At 32.1% G+C, this 20,568-nt stretch overlaps 1 protein-coding gene across 1 annotated transcript in view; it reads left to right on the top strand.

The window, feature by feature from the left end:
- Positions 1-19,021, top strand: part of CDH19 (cadherin 19) — a 112,038-nt gene extending 93,017 nt beyond the window's left edge. Inside the window, 3 exon segments of the mRNA XM_033175280.1 lie at positions 8,491-8,608; positions 10,896-11,147; positions 14,825-19,021. Coding sequence (XP_033031171.1) covers positions 8,491-8,608; positions 10,896-11,147; positions 14,825-15,315 — 861 coding nt within the window. The 3' untranslated portion in view covers positions 15,316-19,021.
- The last annotated feature ends 1,547 nt before the right edge of the window (positions 19,022-20,568 follow it).

Below are 20,568 nucleotides of genomic sequence, written 5' to 3'. Positions count from 1 at the left end.
GGCGCCGCCACCACTCCCCACTAATTTTTGGTATTTTTAGTAGAGATGGGGTTTCACCGTGTTAGCCAGGATGGTCTCGATCTCCTGGCCTTGTGATCCGCCCGCCTTGGCCTCCTAAAGTGCTGGGATTATAGACGTGAGTCACCGCGCCCAGCCAGCAAAGTGATTCTTTAGAGAGAATTGAATAAACGTTTGTTTTCTAGTGTTAAGTTCCTGGCATTGTATGGGCTGATTGGGTATTCTTGATTATTGTCTAAAAATCACATGCATAGGAAACAATGAGGTTTAATTCAAATATGTTTCCCCTTATGTGAGAATGAAACATCAAAAACAACAAGCTAAAATAACGAAAAGATTACACAGCGCAATAGCTGAAGATCTCTATCACTCATCCACACTTCCCCGATTAGATAACATCCTAACCATGCTGCATACTAATCTCATTTCAAATATAATAATACAACTTCTGCTCTACAATCTCTATCTTCTAAGGATTTTGTAAAGATAAAAAACAAATAAGAAAGTAAGTAAAAGAGGACTGTGTGAAAGTAGTTTTGTCAATATTAACAGTGACAGTTAATGGTCATGTCATACATTACAAGTTCTTAACATGGGGTTCATTCCTTCTAAAGAGATTTGAATGAGCTATACGATGTCTGTGTACACTTGATATTGTACAGAAACAACATTGTCAATGTCTGCTGGAGATGAGGGTGGAGCAGGTTAATAATGTCATTCATCAGATGTTTAAGGGAGTCAAATTAACAGTAAAAAACAAAAGTTAAGAACTCCAATATAAACGTATTATAGAGGTTTTTTTTTTGTTTTGTCATCATATGCGTGTGATATTAATAATGTACTACAGGTACATAAGATGTAAACATTGGTTTAGCTGAATGAAGGGTTTGAGAGATTCCATGCACAAATTTTACATTTTCTTGTGAATCTATAATCATTTCAAAATGCAGGGTTTTTTTTTAAAAAAGTCATTAGACTGGAATTAAAGAAAATGAAATAATGTAAGAAAAAAAGAAAAGAGGATTAAAACAATGATTCTTCATATTACTGAGAATATGTCACAGAGAAGCTTCTAAGGAGTATTTTTGGTCAAGATATTTGCATAATTGAGTTTCAAAGTTACAATTAATTTTCATGCTATTTAAACTTTCCTAAAAATATAGAAAGTTAATAATGCTTTGAAATCTATAAATATTTTATGTATCAAGTCAAAGGAACTAAATGATACACATAAAAATTATATACACAAACTTTTCATTTGATACTAAGAAACCCTTAGATAAAATTAAACGTAGGTGGGACACAGTGGCTCACACCTGTAATCCCAGCACTTTGGGAGGCCTAGGCAGGAGGATCACCCGAGTTCAGAAGTTCGAGACCAGCCTGGCCAACAAGGTGAAACACCATCTCTACTTAAAATACAAAAATTAGCTGGGCGTGGGAGTGGGCACCTGTAATCCCAGCTACTCAGGAGGTTGAGGCAGGAGAATCTCCTGAACCTGGGAGGAAGAGGTTGTAGTGAGCCGAGATTACACCATTGCACTCAAGCCTGAGTGACAAGAGTGAAACTCCATCTCAAAACTAAATAAATAAATAAATAAATAAATAATAAGAATAATAAACCTAAATTCCGGGTAATAAATATAAGACTTCAAAAGGCATACATAATACATATAATAATGATAAAATATTATAGTCCTCAATAGATAATCAAAACTTTGTGTAATATTGAAACTGATAGGGTAATATAATTTAAAACAGTAATGAGAAATCAATGCCTTCTCTTACACTATTATTTCTTGGAGTTCTCAAGCTGAATTTCATACAATATATAAAGTACAAATAAAATAAAGTCACTGAAAAGAAGAAAAATTATTTGAAAATATAAGGTTATGTAATGCAATGCTTCCAAATAAATGGTAGAACTATAAATTTTCCTGTAGCCACATTTAAAAACATAAAAAACACCCAGATTATGTTCATTTTAATAATATTTATTTGGTATAATACATCCAAAATATCATCTTCTCATATTTTTAATTAAAATCATTAACAGAATATTTAATATTTTATATGTATTTTTAATTTATGAAGATGATTCTTGTCTAATTTCCCACATGCTCAAACAGCTAGGGAAAATGACAGGTAAACAGATGTCTTATATCTGTCTTCTTTGGATGGATAATAAATTAATCATAGAAAATAAAAATGCCACAGTAGTCACACTCTACTCTGGAGGAATCCAAACATTTACTCAAATACCTATGTGGGTAAACAAAATGTTTGATTTTGTTCTTAATGTGTAAGAGGCTGGGGTGGGGAAGAGAAGGGGAGAATTTTCAGCAATTTGCGAAATATTAATATAATAAATGGGCTGACATCAGGGTAATTTGCCTTGGCTAGGTGGTGCAAATAGTTACCATTTTTCAATCAATGAGTGCCATTATCTTGACTGATATTAAATGTCTTTTTTGGAGGTAAAGTATAATATTGATAATTTTCAGATTCAGTCATATCAATATTTTGTCTAAAGACATTTACCTTGTCTCCATGTAAAAATTTTCTTTTGCCTAAATTTCAGTGGTTGCATTTTGTGATCTTTGATTCTCTTCTTTTCACTTTTGTGTCCATAAGTTTTCTTCAACTCATTATTTCGTCTTTTACCCACTTCTTCCTCTCGACTACAGTTCATATCCAAATAACTGTATCTCTGCCTGATTTTTCTCTTTTAAGCTATGTGTATGACTAACCTGAGAAAACAACTCAGATGTCCCATGGTTACACCAAATTTGCTCCCAAGCCTTCCCTTTTTTCAGTATCCCCAGGAAAATTATTATAATATCAAGGTTTGCAAGAAAAAAAAAAAAACATGGACATCATTTTTAATTAATTACCATCTTTACTCTCCATATCCAATCAATCATTTGGTTCTGTTGATCCCATCTCCTACATATGTCTTTAATGTATCAATTTCTCTCTATCATCATTCTTTCTACCCTAATAGGGACCTATCTTCTCTTCTGGAGTGAACCTGACCTAAGCAGGTCTGCAGAGGGATGTTCCTGTAAAATCAAACTTTGCTTCATCCAATCTCACAGCACATATGCAGCAATGTATCAGTTTTATATATCAATTATATTTATTAGGTAAGTCTGTAGTCATGCAGTTTCAGGAGAACCAGATTTTACTGGATGGAGAGTAGTGAGGAGAATATACAGCCCTTTTGAAAATGGTGAAAAAACATTACTTTGGTGACATCTTCTGGAGTTCAGCATACCCTTGCTCCAAATCATTGTGGCAAATTTAGGCAAATTTTGGGACCCAGGAGCTGTATCTCTATTTGAAGCATATTGTACCATCCTCAGTTTATGAACACTGCTCAGTAATTTCCGTATTGTTTCTCATTAAAAATAACACAATCCATAATTGTGATTGTTAGTGTTTTTTTTTTTTTTTGTATATCACATAAAGAAATTTTGATTACCAAGCAGTTGTTCATTAGGATAATGACAATAGCTTGTGGGCTAGATTCTCCATTTCCAGACTTACATTAAGGATGTCCTCAGGAGGAGCATTCTAAAATGCAATCCTTTGCCTGGAACCATGTGATCCCAAATAAAAGTAATAATCATGTCATTTCCAACTTAGAGCCTGGGAGTGTCCCTCAGTAGAATGTCGAAACTCTTTAATATGTCCGTGATGTATTCCCTGCTCACTTCTGCAGTATGATCTTCAAATTTCAGTGTAGATACAAGGTTCTCTGACCCTCCCCTGCAATGTTTAAGTATTAAGTATTTTAGGTGGTTTATAACTTTTATTATGTAATTTATGTATTCTGGACTTCCTCAATACTTTTTAAGTTTGCAATTCTGCTTGATCTTCTACACTGCTAGAATGTGAACAGTGGTGACAGACACTACCTTTATTCATGATTGTACCACCAGGGCATAGGATTGCTTGGCATGCTGTAGGTACTAATGAAATACATCTTAAATGGATACATCTAAGATACTAATGAGATATTTTACAATTTAATATTTTGTATATACATGCTGATTTTGTGTGAATTTTAAAAATATATTTGGAATATTAACTTTAAAAGGAAAATTAGAAAATACATACTGAGATAAAAATCTAGGAATGCGTATTTTTCAACTGAATATAGATTTCTACAAGTTAATGGCAAAACAATTACGATATATATGACATTTAAATATATATGATGTAATTTTGTGAAAAGTACTTTTAGAAAACTTAGAGTATCCCCAGTTCTATCCAGGTCTAAAATATTATACTATCATGACCTTTTCAACATTTTTCTTCTAATGTTTTGCTAAACAGAAAAAGACAACAAACTTACTACAATCTAGACTTTCTTTTGGTTCTAATTCTATTAGTGTATTATTTTGCACTTTGCCTGTTTGAACAGATGTTCAACAACTTTTTTGAGTTTTGCAGATTTATTTTGTCAAAACAGGTGTAATTTAAAATCATTTACTCATTAGAGTAATATAAAACGTGATGGTCTCATACCTATGTTTGTGTAATAATTTCTTGGCAATGGGAGACAATTTGCATCTTTAGCCTAATATAAGGTATACCTACCTAGAATAACTACATTAGCAACTCAGATAAGATTTTAAGAAAATCTTTCCAGATATTCATTTATTACAACTCCAACTTTTTAACATTTTTCTGTTGAGAAGCATTTTTTTTATAGTTTATTAAGAGCATTTCAAGGAATTGATGACATATATAAATGAATACTCAGTATCTGTATATTGATTTAGAGTTCATGATTCAATTTATAGTTTATAATCTTGTTCAACAATTTATTGATTGACTAATCCTGGAAGTAGGTTTCATTGTGACTTGCCATGAAGATAAGGAAACAGACACAAATGTGTTGCTTGCTCCAAATCATTGTGTACAAGAGTTGCATCTTAAACTAGCTGTCCATTAATTGCATGTTTAATGAGAACCATCTCTTTGGTTTGAGGAACGTGAGTACTGGGCTTATTTTTGACTCGGGATAATTAATCTGGAATGATATTTTAGTAAACTGGCCCATGGGTGACTTTTTCTTAAAACAAGACATAGTGCATAATGATTAATAGCAAATGATTCTCTTTATTCTCCTGATTATCTTCAAAGTCAAATAGTGATTATAGTCTCATAAAATAACTAAATTGGAACTTACAAAACTTCCAATAACTGGCCATCTTTAACCTCCAAAATATTAATTTCATGTATTCATACCTAATTATGATATTTTTGCCTTCACTAATTTTTCATGATATTCTTTGCTTAGGATCACACTTTTTTCATCAATCCATATTTTTATTCAAGTATTAGCTCATTGGCTGCACTCTACCCTAGAAAATCTTCCCTTTTTCCCATATCAAAACACATCATTTTCTTCTATTTTTAACCATTATTTTTGGTCCTTATCCTATAAAATTATATTGCTTATTTCTCTGTCACTATCTTTTATGAGACATATTTTTACTTGCTTTTGGGATTCCATGTTTTTTACGGTATCATTTTGTATGCAAATCTGGTGAAGAACAAGTCTAGGGTATGAAAAATATGTCCTAGAGTGCTACACTTACTACTCATATTTCATTTTGACTATGACATCAGCTTACATTCTAATTCTGGCCCAGCCAATTTACTTACCTAAGACATTTAACTTATATGAAACTTAATATAAACCTTTATACCATAGGAACAATAATATGATTTATTCCAAAGGACCATTGTGAAGATTATTTAGGATAATGTATAGAACAGATCCTGGCCCATTGGTAACTTCTTATAATTTTAGTTACTTTTCGATTCTTGGGGCTTACACAATGTATTTCCATTGTAGCTTTTGATGCATTGTAAATAGATGATTGAATGTATTGCGTCAGAAATAAATTGGCCAAAATTCTACCTGGAGAGCAAAAAGAATATTAAAAATCTGAACTTTTGGCCAGGCACAGTGGCTCATTCCTGCAATCCCAGCACTTTGGGAGGCCAAGTCAGGTGGATCACGAGGTCAGGAGATCGAGACTAACATAGTTAAACCCTATCTTTACTAAAAATACAAAAAAAAAAAAAAATTAGGCAGGCGTGGTGGCAGGCACCTGTAGTCCCAGCTACTCAGGAGGCTGAGTTAGGAGAATGGCGTAAACCCGGGAGGCAGAGCTTGCAGTGAGCCAAGATTGTGCCACTGCACTACAGCCTGGGTGACAGAGTGAGACTCCGTCTCAAAAAAAAAAAAAAAGAAAACAAAACAAAAAATCTGAGCTTTCTTTCAGAATTGACCGTAATTTGGAGTTATTTTCCTTGTCTCTTTTCCCAGTCTCTCAAGCCATGGCTGTTCTTGGTATATACTTTTACCTTTTAATTTATGTTTACTCCTTTCATAAATGTATAAGGTCAGAGATAGGTCCCAGGTAATAATTTTCACCAATGCAATAGATAGAAGTTTTTCTCAGAATTTTATTTTAAAATGAAAATGAAAACCTTTTCATTGTTATATTTAAAGGAAAAATAAATATCCTCCATCAAGACTTACGAGCACATTAATGTGGTCCCTTCGTTAGAGATATGTGTTTATTTTTACATGTACCTGTTCAAGGTAAATTCAACAAAATTCATAATACTTGATATATGACTGATTTTATGTCAGTGTTTTCTTATTTTTATAAAACAATTATGAAAGCCAGTAAAACATATCTTATTGGAAGATATGGAAGCCCAACTTACAGAGCAAATATAAGTGAAGACTTGTTCATTTGAAAGGGGGCAGACTGTTGAAATCCTGCTCATTCAGTTTCCTGTATCTATGTGTATGAGATATTTTGATTTATTAAAAGTCTTTTGAAATATATACAGTGTATCTCCAGTCTTCTTAAGTCTTCATTCCCCAAAGGGAGACATTTGCAACATTTAATCAGATGCTCATGTTTAAAACAGAACATCAGGTAGTAAAATAAAACATTCCTTATCTGAACACTGTAACCACATATGCCAGCAAGATAAACATGAATTATATACTTTGTTATCAATATTACTTCAGTAAATATGCATATAAATATATTCATATGCCTATTATTAACAATATCCAGTACACCATGGTATGTAAAAACTCAACAAGAGATTATTTTCATGAGTAACACATAATAGACATAGGAACACATAATAATTTGTTGTGTGACAAACTCTCTGACAAGCCAAGACTTATAATCCTGAAAATGAACCCTGAAGGTTAAGTATTAGGATTTTTATTTTTCAAGGTTAAAAACTTGTAAATGGCAAAGCCAGGATTCAGAATATTGGGTTTCCAAGCCTCTGCCCTCTACCCAGCCTGTACAAAATCCTATGATATTCTAACATGAAGGCTTTACCTTAACACAAATCAATATCCACATGTATAATTATAAGCATGGATTGAATAGAATGTGTTTTGCTACATTACTTAATTAACACTAAATGATTATTATTTATTAGTAATGTGTTATGAATTAAACAAAAATCAATGTGGAGAAGTTATATACAGATCGTATTGGTTTCCTAATGTTCTTTATGCCTGTGAAGACATATCTATTTTCTTGAAATATAACATAAATCTGGATTTGTCATCTTGCATCTAAGGCTATTTTTGTTTGACATATTGTTAAAAGCACTTTAATTCTAGAAAATTCAAAACAATAACTTCTATAATGAATTTGCTTTAATTTCCACAATTAATCACAATCTCACTATGTGATCTTGACAGCATATCTTTTTCGACAATAATGAACTACTTGACTGACACATTCATGTCTTGAAAGAAGAAAATTAATTGAGAATGGAATTGTTCATATTTGCATTACTTCACTGTTTTATGATCTGAGATATAGAGATGAACTTATTTGATGTAAAACACTTTCCTATAATCATTATGGGTCAAAGGAAATCATGTACATTGCCCCTACGTTTTAAATGCTTTATTTCCTCAATCAATTAAAATCTCATTACTTTAGCAAATAGTTTAGTAAGCCAGTAACTCTACCATAGTAGAGTTTTCCTGCTCTCAGTAAAAACAGGAAATAGACAACTTTAGCAAATCATAATGTCTGACATTCAGATAAAGAAAAAATTAAGAAGGAAGAAAGAGTGAAATGTAGGCAGGGAGGGTGTGAGTAATACAAAAGAAATGCTTTGGAGACTTCTAACAAACTTAGAGTTTAGAATCCACCTGATCCATCAACAAGAATTTGTTTATTATGTAATATTACAACACCCTTTGAAAAAAGGAAGTGAACATATTTTTAACTTGAGAAAAATACTTTAATATTCTCCACTGATTTGACAGCTATTTTCTGCAATGTCCCTATTGATTACAATAAAGCAATGTGAATAAAAGCTAATAATAATAACAGCAGTGATCTTCTTACTGAATCCAAACAACAACAAAAATCTATTCCCCTTTTTTTTCAGGTAATTCAGACTATCAGTGCAGTGGATAGAGATGAATCCATAGAAGAGCACCATTTTTACTTTAATCTATCTGTAGAAGACACTAACTATTCAAGTTTTACAATCATAGACAATCAAGGTAATGTCATTCACTTATAATGAGTTTTGATACATTTTTGCCACTCATGTTAGACTTTAATGGAATTTATGGCATTGATTTTTATACTGTTCTTGCAACATAATAATGTTTGGAAATCAAGCAAGAGAGTAACAATGAAAATGGAAAACAAAACTCAGTGTTAAGTTCTAAAAATATTGGCTCCATTTCTCACCGCATTTCTTCAAAGTAGAAACACTTTGTAAAGTTATCAATGGCTATAAGCTCTTGTAAAGTCTGAATAACCCTGCGAATATAATTGCAGTTCTGAGACCACGGCTCCTTTCATGTTCTCATCTAACTCAGACTTCAATCTATGACTGAGGAAGAAAACGACATTTATTTGAGTTACAGTCATGTTTGCTTGATTGATTCCAAAATATTTATGGTCATCAATTAGGAGCTCAGAATATATGAAATTGGGTTAATACAGTTCTTATTCCTTCAAAACTAAATAACTTTTATCAATCTAAGGATTAAGTGTTCAAAGAATTATATGTAGGGACAGAACTTATTTTCCCTTTCAGTAGAGGCAGATTAACTATATATGCTTCTTTTTCATGAGCTTCAGTGAGAGATATTTTTGTCATTTTAAGGACTACTATTTTAATTTTTTTATACCTCAAAGTTATGCAACACAGTTGATTTATTACTCAGTATCTGTAGTTCTCCTTACAGCTGAGGTTAAGCTTTGTTCCAGAAGAGACCTGTCACAGGAGAGTAAATGCAACACATTTCTGTCTGTTTTGCCCTCGTCCAGTTCCCCCGGGGAGGAAACTCAACTACATTTCAGACAAAAACCACAAATATCTCTTTCAAACTCTTCGAGAAATCTCCAAACTGCTTTCCACAAAATTTAGCCCTGTGATGAACTCTTAGATTCAGGGATACATGTATTATTATTATTTTTTTTTGATGTTGCGAACTTCAACCTTTTTTTAAAAAATTTTTTATTATTTTACTTTAAGTTAAAAATTGTACTTTTAAATACATATATATTAATATAAATGAATCTAAGCTGGAGTTTTTAAATATACATATTTAAATACATAGATATTTGTATATATAGATTCATTTATATTAATATAAAATAAATTACTGAGGTGAAATAAATATATTGAAGCATACAAAATTAATTTGGTTTAATGTTTGTTGTCACAAGTAATTTAATAAAATACAGATTTAAAAAGTGTCAACTGTCTCTTAACTCTTAGATCTGCCTAGCAAATAAAATCACATGGACTTTATAGACTTTAAGGGTTTCATAATGAATTGTCTTTAAAAAGGTAAGATTTGGGAAATGTCCTACTTAACCATGCATTTCAAAAGGCTTTTATTTATTTTCCTTTTACTGCTATTGTCATCTAAAATTTGTCTGATGACTACAGAAAATATTTTGAGGGATGGTAAAAAAGAAGGAAAGGGAAAATACAGTTCTGAGGTACAAGAAATTACAATGACAAAAGTTATTTATAATATTTTGGTATTCACAGAAGGGTAATTGTATATATTTGAAGTGCTTATTGTTTGTTTTCATGAATTTTTTGAATGGACTCTCTAGGTACATGAATCAGTCTGACTAATGATTTTCAGAATTTTAAATACAAATAGATTAATAACATCAATGTGATATGAAATATCCTAATAGGATCTTGTCTACCAAGTGACATTATTTTGTCTATTTAGAAAATATAGTATTTGAGATCACGTGCTTTGACAGATAACTTTGAAAGTCTTGTATATTCCCTGAATTTGTACAAATAATGGGTCCCAAGTATTAGAAAATAGACCATGTTATATGTAATTAACACAAATAAAGCCAGCTGTATCAGCATATATTTCATATTAGTAGTCCCTATAAATTATTGATATCTGATTAAAAAGCTATTTTCTGTGTTATACATATGTTTTATATATATGTCAAAGAGATTTTGGAACCAGTTTAAGCAATTCAATAATAACATAAATACTTTAAATAATCAACTAAATAATTAAGTAGTATCAACTCAATATTTAATAATATTAAATATTAATTTTACTACATAATTTAAATAATTCATCTGATCACGTAATTAGGGTTTAGGTGATGTCAAAACACTAATAATTTAGTGTGGATGTTTTAATTGTCTTCTCATCAGAAATTTCCTCTTCCTTTTATTTGAACTTACTTGAATGTATTTCTGTACTATTGTCCCCAGTACATGTGACTATTACCTACAAATTTCTCTTATGTAGTTGAAAAAATTATGCACATGGATTTTTGTTTTAGATAACACAGCTGTCATTTTGACTAATAGAACTGGTTTTAACCTTCAAGAAGAGCCCGTCTTCTACATCTCCATCTTAATTGCCGACAATGGAATCCCGTCACTTACAAGTACAAACACCCTTACCATCCATGTCTGTGACTGTGATGACAGTGGGAGCACACAGACCTGCCAGTACCAGGAGCTTATGCTTTCCATGGGATTCAAGACAGAAGTCATCATTGCTATTCTCATTTGCATTATGGTAATATTTGGTAGGTAGAAGTCATCATTGCTATTCTCATTTGCATTATGATAATATTTGGTAGGTACTGCTGACTGAACATATACTCATTTATTTAAAATAACATGATAAATACATAAAATAGTTAATTCTATTATAGCATTATAATGTGGATTTGTGTGTACATTTATTGCTCCTCTGAATATAGGATAATTCTTAAATCAAGTGGAGTAAATAAGTGGATAAGTATGTGATCTTTGAATTGTATGAGTATGTGAGTGTGTATGTACACATCTGTTTATGCATGGTCTTGACACATATACAATGTAACAATATAAAATATGTAAAAGTTAGTGATAACAACAGTTAGCTTCTCTTGAGTGCTTATTATACTCCAGGAGACAGTCTTCAGTGTTTTATATGCACGTTGTAATTTGAACCTCACAATAACCTTATTAAGCAGTAACTAATATCACCTACATTTTATAGATGAAGGAATAGAATTTCCAAAAGCTATGTGCTTTATGAAGGGTCACGCAGCTAGAAAATGATGTGCTAAGATTCCATGACCACAACACACTGTTATGCAATGCTGTACTGCAGCTGACTAGAGCCCAAGGTGCATTTAAAAAAAAAAAAAGGACAGTAAAATCTACTCTCTTAGCAATTTTCTAGTATAAAATACCTTATTATTAACTATAGTTACCATGCTGTAAAATAGATCTCTCGAATTTATTCCTAACATCTAACTGAAACTTTGTGTCTTTTGACCAATGTCTCTTCATTCTCTCACCCGCTATCCTGCTACTACCATTCTACCCTCTACTTATATAAGTTATTTATTTATTTATTTATTTATTTATTTTAGATTTGTCAAAGTGACATCATGCAGCGTTTGTCTTTCTGTGCCTGGCTTCTTTCACTTAGTATAGTGTTATCTAGTTTTATCTACGTTGTTGTAAATGACAGAACTTCTTTCTTGTTTAAAGCTAAATAGCATTCACTGTGTTTATATACCACATTTTTCTTATCCATTAATTCACTGATGGAAACTTAGCTTCCATCAGTTCCATAGCTTGGCTATCGTGAATAATGCTGTAGTGAACACGGAAGTGTGGATATCTGTTCAACATACCAATTTTAAGTATTTAAGGTGATGAATATATTAGTTAAATTGATTTAATCATTCCACAATGTATACACATATCAGACATCACATTGTGTACCATAAATGTATGTTTTTATTTGTCAATTAAAACTAAAAATAATCCAAAAGTCTTTTTGTGAATAAAAAGGACAGTAAATGTTAGAAATGAGGAATGTATAAGAGAGCGTCTTTTTAAATCCAAGTGCAGAAGAGAAAGAAATCCCAGTAAAAGAGCTCTATTAGTTTTTGTTTGCTTGTTTTTTTCCATTGCTATCACTGTTTCTATAAGCAGATAATTTATATTCATTTCACAGATGGGGCAGCTGAACCCCAAAAGTTCTTAATCAGGCTTTCAGGACTATAAAATATTCATCTAGCATAACCTTTTCCTTTTTTCAATGCCAAAATATATAATCTAAACTCTGCTCTTGCCTCCCTCAAAACTTGAAACCAAAAGCCAATGAAACTACATTGAATAGTGAGAGCAAATATATCAGACATTTTCTGAAATGCCAAACTGACCACTCAAACTGACATGGGATACGTTTCAGGACCTGCCTTGTCTTCGCTGAACTTATCTTTCTCAAGGCTTCAAAACCCATCCATTCCTCATTAACCACCTACCATTTCCATTGTTTAGGACCTAGCTTCAGTTTTTAAAATTATTTTTAATGATCTTTGATTATGAAGCTGAATTCATCGCTACACAGCTAGATCCAGAAGCAAAAATAAATAGTAAACACACAGTTTGAGGGAACTGCAAATACTCAGCTACCTATAGATACAGACTTAAACCCAGCCCCGAAAACCTACACACAAACAAGGGGCAGCTTCATAGTTACAAATGTGAGTAAAATTTAGCAGGTGGGAGCTATGGGCCAACTATTATCATAGTGATTTCCTTTGAATGTTTTATAAATGTTTATCTCCAATTCAGGTCAGAAAAGTGTTTATTAGACTCCTTTCTATTTCAACCATATGTATCAAGTGAGTTCTAAAGTACAATACCTGAATGCAAACGTGGTGACCTTATTTATTTTAGATATTTTAAATGCGTTTTATATAAATACTATATAACAACCATATCTCTCTTTGTGATACTATTCATAACATGACTTCATGTGTGTTTCAAATCCTACACGTAAAATTCTGAACAGGTACATAAGATCCTAGGTGGGGTCTTAGTTATCCTTGATACCCACACACAAAGACACACACACACATGACACACACACACACACACAAAGACACACACACACTTATTTAAAATTAAAGCAAAAGTGTTCTGAATTTTTTCTGTTTCTACAAGATGTTAAAATTATCTTATGGAATAAATAATAATTACAGACAAATGTGTTATGATTCAAACGCATGATAGTTTAGAATTTCTGAAATTTATGTGGTATCACAGAGCACAGGCTCTGAACCAACTTTCTACTTTTGTCTTTTTTTATTTTATTGTATTTATAATTGATACAAATTGGACATATCTGTGGGGTACACTGTGTTGTTTCAATACCTGTATATATTGCATAATGCTCAAGTCAGCATAATTAGCATATTTGTCACTTAAAACATTTAGCCTTTCTTTGTGATGATAACATCCAAATTTATCTCTTCTACCTATTTTGAAATAAATTATTAGCTACAGTCACCCTACGGTATAATGGAACACCAGAACTTATTCCTCCTGTCCCACTGTAACTTTGTACCAATTGAGTAACCTCTCTTCATCCCCACTCCCCTGACTACTCTACAAGTCTTGGTACCTACCATTGTATTCTCTACTTCTATGAAATCAACTTTTTTAGATTTCATGTATAAGTGAGATCAAGCAGTGCTTTTCTTTCTGTGCCTAGCTTATTTTACTTAACATGATGTCTGGCAGGTTCATCTATGTTGCTGTAAATGACTTCACTGTTGGTGGCTGAACAGTATCCCATTGTGTCTCTCAACTAGCTGTGTCATTCTAGCGATGTCATTTAACATCTGTGTGCTTCAGTTTTCTCATCTATAATAGGATATAATAATATAATGGCTTTCACAAGAATAAAATCAATCAATAAATATAAAGCTTTTAGAAGAACGCCTGATGTATGCTTCCTAGTCAATATATATTAATTTAGAAAATAATTATGCCACAGAATTTTGCTTCAATAAGGAATATCAAACTGTTCTGTTGTTCTGAACTACTCTTAATATGAAGCATTGGCTACTAAAGTTGACAAATGCATTCAGGTTGCAAACTTTTATCATTCTACTTTATTCTATTTTAATATTTGAGAAAAAATAGATTTTGAATGTTAAATTGTTCATCATCTAAAATAGTTCACTATATTTTTATGGTTTTCTTTGTCTCTAAGTCATCAGCCAGAAAAATTGTGATACATTCTTTTGTAATTTGCAAGTCCCTTTGGCAGATTTTCAATAACAAATGTATCTTTTTGTCTTATAATCATAAAGTTTAAGCACTCATCTTGAGCTTGAAATGAGAGCAAAGACTGTAATGTTTATAATATTCTTTATTGTTTATTGATATTCCGATATGCTTTCCTCATCAGGGTTTATTTTTTTGACTTTGGGTTTAAAACAACGGAGAAAACAGATTCTATTTCCTGAGAAAAGTGAAGATTTCAGAGAGAATATATTCCGATATGATGATGAAGGGGGTGGAGAAGAAGATACAGAGGCCTTTGACATAGCAGAGCTGAGGAATAGTACCATAATGCGGGAACGCAAGACTCGGAAAACCACCAGCGCTGAGATCAGGAGCCTATACAGGCAGTCTTTGCAAGTTGGCCCGGACAGTGCCATATTCAGGAAGTTCATTCTGGAAAAGCTCGAAGAAGCTAATACTGATCCGTGGGCCCCTCCTTTTGATTCCCTCCAGACCTACGCTTTTGAGGGAACAGGGTCATTAGCTGGATCCCTGAGCTCCTTAGAATCAGCAGTCTCTGATCAGGATGAAAGCTATGATTACCTTAACGAGTTGGGACCTCGCTTTAAAAGATTAGCATGCATGTTTGGTTCTGCAGTGCAGTCAAATAATTAGGGCTTCTTACCATCAACACTTTTGAAAGTACTAATGTATATTGGAACCAAAGGGTAGTCTTAAAGAGTTTTGTGCCCTAGCTCTATGGCAGGGAAAGCCCTAGTCTATAGAGTTTTCTGATTTCCCTGGAGTAAATACCCCATGGTTATTTTAAGCTACCTACATGCTGTCATTGAACAGACATGTGGGGAGAAATGTAAACAATCAACTCATAGGCATCAATACAACCAGATACGAAGTAAAATAATTTAGGAAGATATTACAAGTAGATGAGAGGACATAAGATGTAGTTAATCCTTGTGCAATTATGTCATTATTTACTTAGGAAAGAGTAAAAATACCAAACAAGAGAAAACTTAAAGGAGCCAAAATTTGAAAGTCAAATAGAAATGTACAAATCGAGATAAAATTTACATTTCTATCATATTGACATGAAAATTGAAAGTGTACAGTCAGAGAAATTTTCATGAATTATTCCATGAAGTATTGTTTCCTTTATTTAAAAAAGAATGCTAGGTAATCTTGGTAGAAAACTAGAAAGTATGATAAACAACAGATAGAGGAATCCATGAAAAATAGACGAGAAAAAGTAAATAAGGTTTCTGGGGTTCACAGAAATTTTGTATGAATAAAAGCCTTATAAAGCCAGCTCTAGCATATGACTAAAATATTCCTCTACTATTTTTCAATGTCATCTAATGCAAATGCTCAAATTTTTTAGATGGTTAATGTGAGAAAGGCACTGAATTAAGATATCTTAGTGTTATTTTATTTACCCAATTTTCATCTTTCACAGAGTAAGAATAAAATGTTTATGTGGTTAAGTTCCTGATACTATATAGAGACAGACTTTAAAATTTTAACACCTAGGATAATGTGGATGATTACATAAATGTTTAAAACATTTACCTTATATGGAAAGCAGATTTCTGACTAAGATACCATGATTCATTCTAGTTTGATATTTTAAAACCTTTCCCAAGAGCACTCTTTAAAACTGATTTCAAATTTGAACAGATACTTGGTATATATTAATCAGAGTTATATAGTATAAATTTGTATTATTTTTGATATTACAACTTTGTATTAAAAAGGAAAATATATTTAGGAGTTTGTCATATATTTTTTCATACATAACCCAAAACACATTCTTATGTCAAAATACAATAGCAAAATACAAGTCAATATTTACTCATAATTAAATGAAAACTTTACGAAACTTGTGGAAAGTGTGGAAAATTTTAAGTAAATTTTTTCTTTACTAAAAATTATGTAGGCAACTTAAAGAAATACTGGATTCAAACTTTAGTTACTATTCACTCTAAATATTATGATCAACTGAACTGACCGTTACCGTTCATGGAATAAAACATGATACAATTCTCAGTATTTCCTTTTCTGTTAAGAGCTTGGAATATGACTGATGCTTCAGTATCATTTTTTTATTACTGAATATAAAATTAGGGGCAATAGTTACATTTATTGTAGCCTTAAGAAGGAAATCAATGCTAAGCTGTTGGGCATAAAGCTTTATGGTAACATTAGATAACAAGATAATAAAACACTTTAATTTTAATCTATCGTTTAAGAATGATCTTTATTATTCTATCCAAATCAAGGCAGACTTCAAAATTTATAGCTTGAACAGGAAGAAAGTAGTGAATACAAAATTCTTAAAATTGGTTCATATGATCATTTTTTATTAATAGCGTGTGAGACTAAGCTGAACCAAATTGGCCATAAGTGTTAAATCAAATAATTTGAGTAATTTTGAACTATTGGTGGAGTAGTTAAATTGTTATAATATATTTTCTTGGTACTTTGAAATTTAGACATCTATGTCACGTAATAAAGTTTTTCATAAATAAGAAATAGGCACCATTAAGTTGGTGAGAAAAATATTATTTCAGAAAAGCTTGAGAAAACCAGATTTGAAGTAAAATAATTTAGGAAGATATTACAAGTAGATGAGAGGACATAAGATTTAGTCAATCCTTATGCAATGATACCATTATTTACTTAGGAAAGAGTGAAAATACCAAACAAGAGAAAATTTAAAGGAGCCAAAATTTGAAAGTCAAATAGAAATGTACAAATCGAGAGAACATTTACATTTCTATCATATTGACATGAAAATTGAAAGTGTACAGTCAGAGAAATTTTCATGAATTATTCCATGAAGTATTGTTTCCTTTATTTAAAAAAGAATGCTAGGTAATCTTGGTAGAAAACTAAAAAGTATGAAAAACAACAGATGGAGGAATCCATGAAAAATAGACGAGAAAAAGTAAATAAGGTTTTCTGGGGATCACAGAAATTTTGTATGAATAAAAGCCTTATAAACAATGAATACATTTGGGTAAACAACTCATTAAAATGCACATTAATAGATTTCCTGTACAAATAGTTTTAATACTTGTGTCCAGTGGCACTAAAAAGATATATTAAAATAGATCCTGGTTGAGTTGATAAGATTATCATCAATCATAGGATACACAAGGAAAGCACAAACATGATTGCACATCTGTTTGGTAGTCTAAAATATGTTCCTTTTAACCACATCAAAATATACTATCTGATTCTAATAGGGAAGTTGCAACTTCCTAGAAATTATACTTTGTATTATTTTCAGTAATTATTTTATGTTTTTGCATCACATGGGTGTTGCAAGAACACAGCTCATAAGCTAAAGGCATTATATTAAGAATTTATTTTTGATAAATTTTAATAAAGTCTAAATTAATGCAAAATATTTATGAAAATAGCACAGCTTCACATTACTACTCACAGTACTTAAATATCTCCCTCAGTTGACTCACAGCTTTGTATGTAAGCTTTAAATTGTTAACGGTAAAAATAAGAAAATTAAGACTAGTGAACTACTAGTTGTTCACTCAGTGCATGTGCTTGAGCCTAACAGACTTTTGTGTAGATGCTTTCAATTAAAGCTGCTTTCAAATGTATGATATTTGTTAAACTGCTTCATCTTTCCAGACCTCACTTTGTAATCTATGAGATCCAATCAACCTATTTTGCATGGTTGTTATGAAGAATTAATAATAAGATATGCAAAACCAGCAGCACCAATAGTGCCTGACAAAATATAACTGCTCAATAAATAACAGTGAATTATTATAATAACAGCTGATGTTATTCTGTTGGAACACATGGTCTGTTTCTTTTCCAACTCTGAGTGATCTCAACAGCTTCACGGCACATTGAAAATAAAAATCAACTTCCTCACCTTCCCCATAGGCCATGGACTTTCCCACCCCTACTTACTTCTGCAGTTTCTCCTCTTTCCTCTCTCCACCTCAGTTACTAAAGCAATCTTCCTTCAAACACTTCTGTTTTCCATTACCTCACTTCATGCAGGTCGGTGATCAGCTGCAACTTCCTGGGAAAGACCACTGCCACTTCCGGTGACCCTAGCTTTGTCTTGCTTTGTATTAAATTACTCAGCTACCTGGTATTAGTGTTGTCTTTATTGCTTATTAGAATGTAACCCTGAATGGGCAAGAAGTTGTCAGGCTTGTTCATTTATCATTGTGTAAGAAAGTTTCCAGCACATAGAAAGTGAACAATAAATATTTCTGGAATGAATGTAGTAATGAATCCAATCTATTTTACTTAGTCACTTGTAGAAATTATTTTGGTTTCCATTGACTATTTTTATAGAATATTAATATGGAATTAATGTATTATTTTCCAAAATGGGTTAGTACTGACTAGTTACTGGATATAGTAAAATCTTTCAAAATCTTTCTAAAAATTACATAACTTTGGCATTTATCTTGCTTGAACTCATTGATATATCTGGAGGAAAAAATAGTTGATGAAGTTATACTGTTCAGTCAAAACAGTTTATTTAATGATGGCCATAGAAAATCTCATATTAATAAATTTTCACAAAGTGTAAGAAATATGAAATCATGTGCCATGCATAAGAATCCTACTTCACATTTTAAAGTACAACTTGGTAACAGATACATAACAGAGTGCTCAGGGCTACTCATAACCTACAAGGTGGCTTCAATATTTTTTACAGTCTGTGGTATGTGATAGCAAAAGACAGACAGGGAGACTAAGTGGACAGATAAATGGAGGAAAGGAATATGTGACTTTTTACATATTCATATCTGTCTATATGGAAATTGTGATTTCCTGAAAGAAGAGAGACCAGTTTCTCAATCGCAGGTAGTTCCTTGAGACCTATTAGAAATTTTTGCTGTCCTTTTTTCCTAAAGAGCTCTGTAGATGACTGACCAATCCATCTGAAATAGCAGGAACGGGAGAGGGTAGTAACTGGGAAGTGCCATTCGTAGCCTTTGACAGGGTGAAGCTGAATGAGTTTTCCATAGCTTAAGGGACTGCAGTTGTAGAAATTTTGCACAGATGGAGGTGAGAGGGAGCTTAAGATAGTCATCCAAAAAATACATTACATGGGTCAAGGAACAATAGAGATCTCACGTCCTTGAGATATGTCTCTGAATTGTCCGTGCATGTGCCCCATGATAGAGGACCAGCCTTCAGATGCCTGCGGTCACAGAGGTCACTGGCTGTGAGGTTAGGATGGCACCAACATGTTTACTGTGCCCCCTTTTCCTCATCTCTTCCTTCATACCCAGACCTCAGAGGATCAGAAGCAACAGAGGTCTGCTCCTCTGGGAGAGGATAGGAGATAGATCTTATACTGGATGTGAGGTTAAGGTCTTCTAGTAAATAGCATAGATTTTAAAAGATATTTGAAAGTGACAAGAAGCTGTGGAAACTGTCTGATATTTGGCCAAGGTGGGCATCGGAAAAAATGTCTCAAACTGAATAAAAGAATTAATTTTCATGATAATTCCCACCAAATTACATGGTAATAGGCTGGAAACATAATTAAATCAATTTGGCGTTTCATGTAGTTTAAGTAATAATATGAAATTCAGTTTTTAAATATAAAAAGCTAACTATACAAAGAAAATATAATTTATAGTGTCTTTACAACATCTGAGAGCATATTTTAAAAGTTTACACAGCTTTATGTCAAGCAGTTCCTTTGTATTTATTCATTTTAATATTTAAAATATACATTCTATTGACTTCCACAGTGCTAAGTGATTTATCTCAGCTACAAATAAGGTTCGGCATGAAAACTACAATATTTTTATGATTATATAGAGGTAGACATCAACACCATGTTTTACCCATAAAAGGGAGAGAAGTTGATGGATAGTATTCACATGTGATAATGTTAAACATTTCCGT

This window comes from Trachypithecus francoisi, unplaced genomic scaffold, assembly GCF_009764315.1.
Source record: "Trachypithecus francoisi isolate TF-2019V2 unplaced genomic scaffold, Tfra_2.0 Contig01474, whole genome shotgun sequence".
In the NCBI taxonomy this organism is placed as follows: domain Eukaryota; kingdom Metazoa; phylum Chordata; class Mammalia; order Primates; family Cercopithecidae; genus Trachypithecus; species Trachypithecus francoisi.
This window is presented reverse-complemented; position numbering and strand designations above follow the sequence as displayed.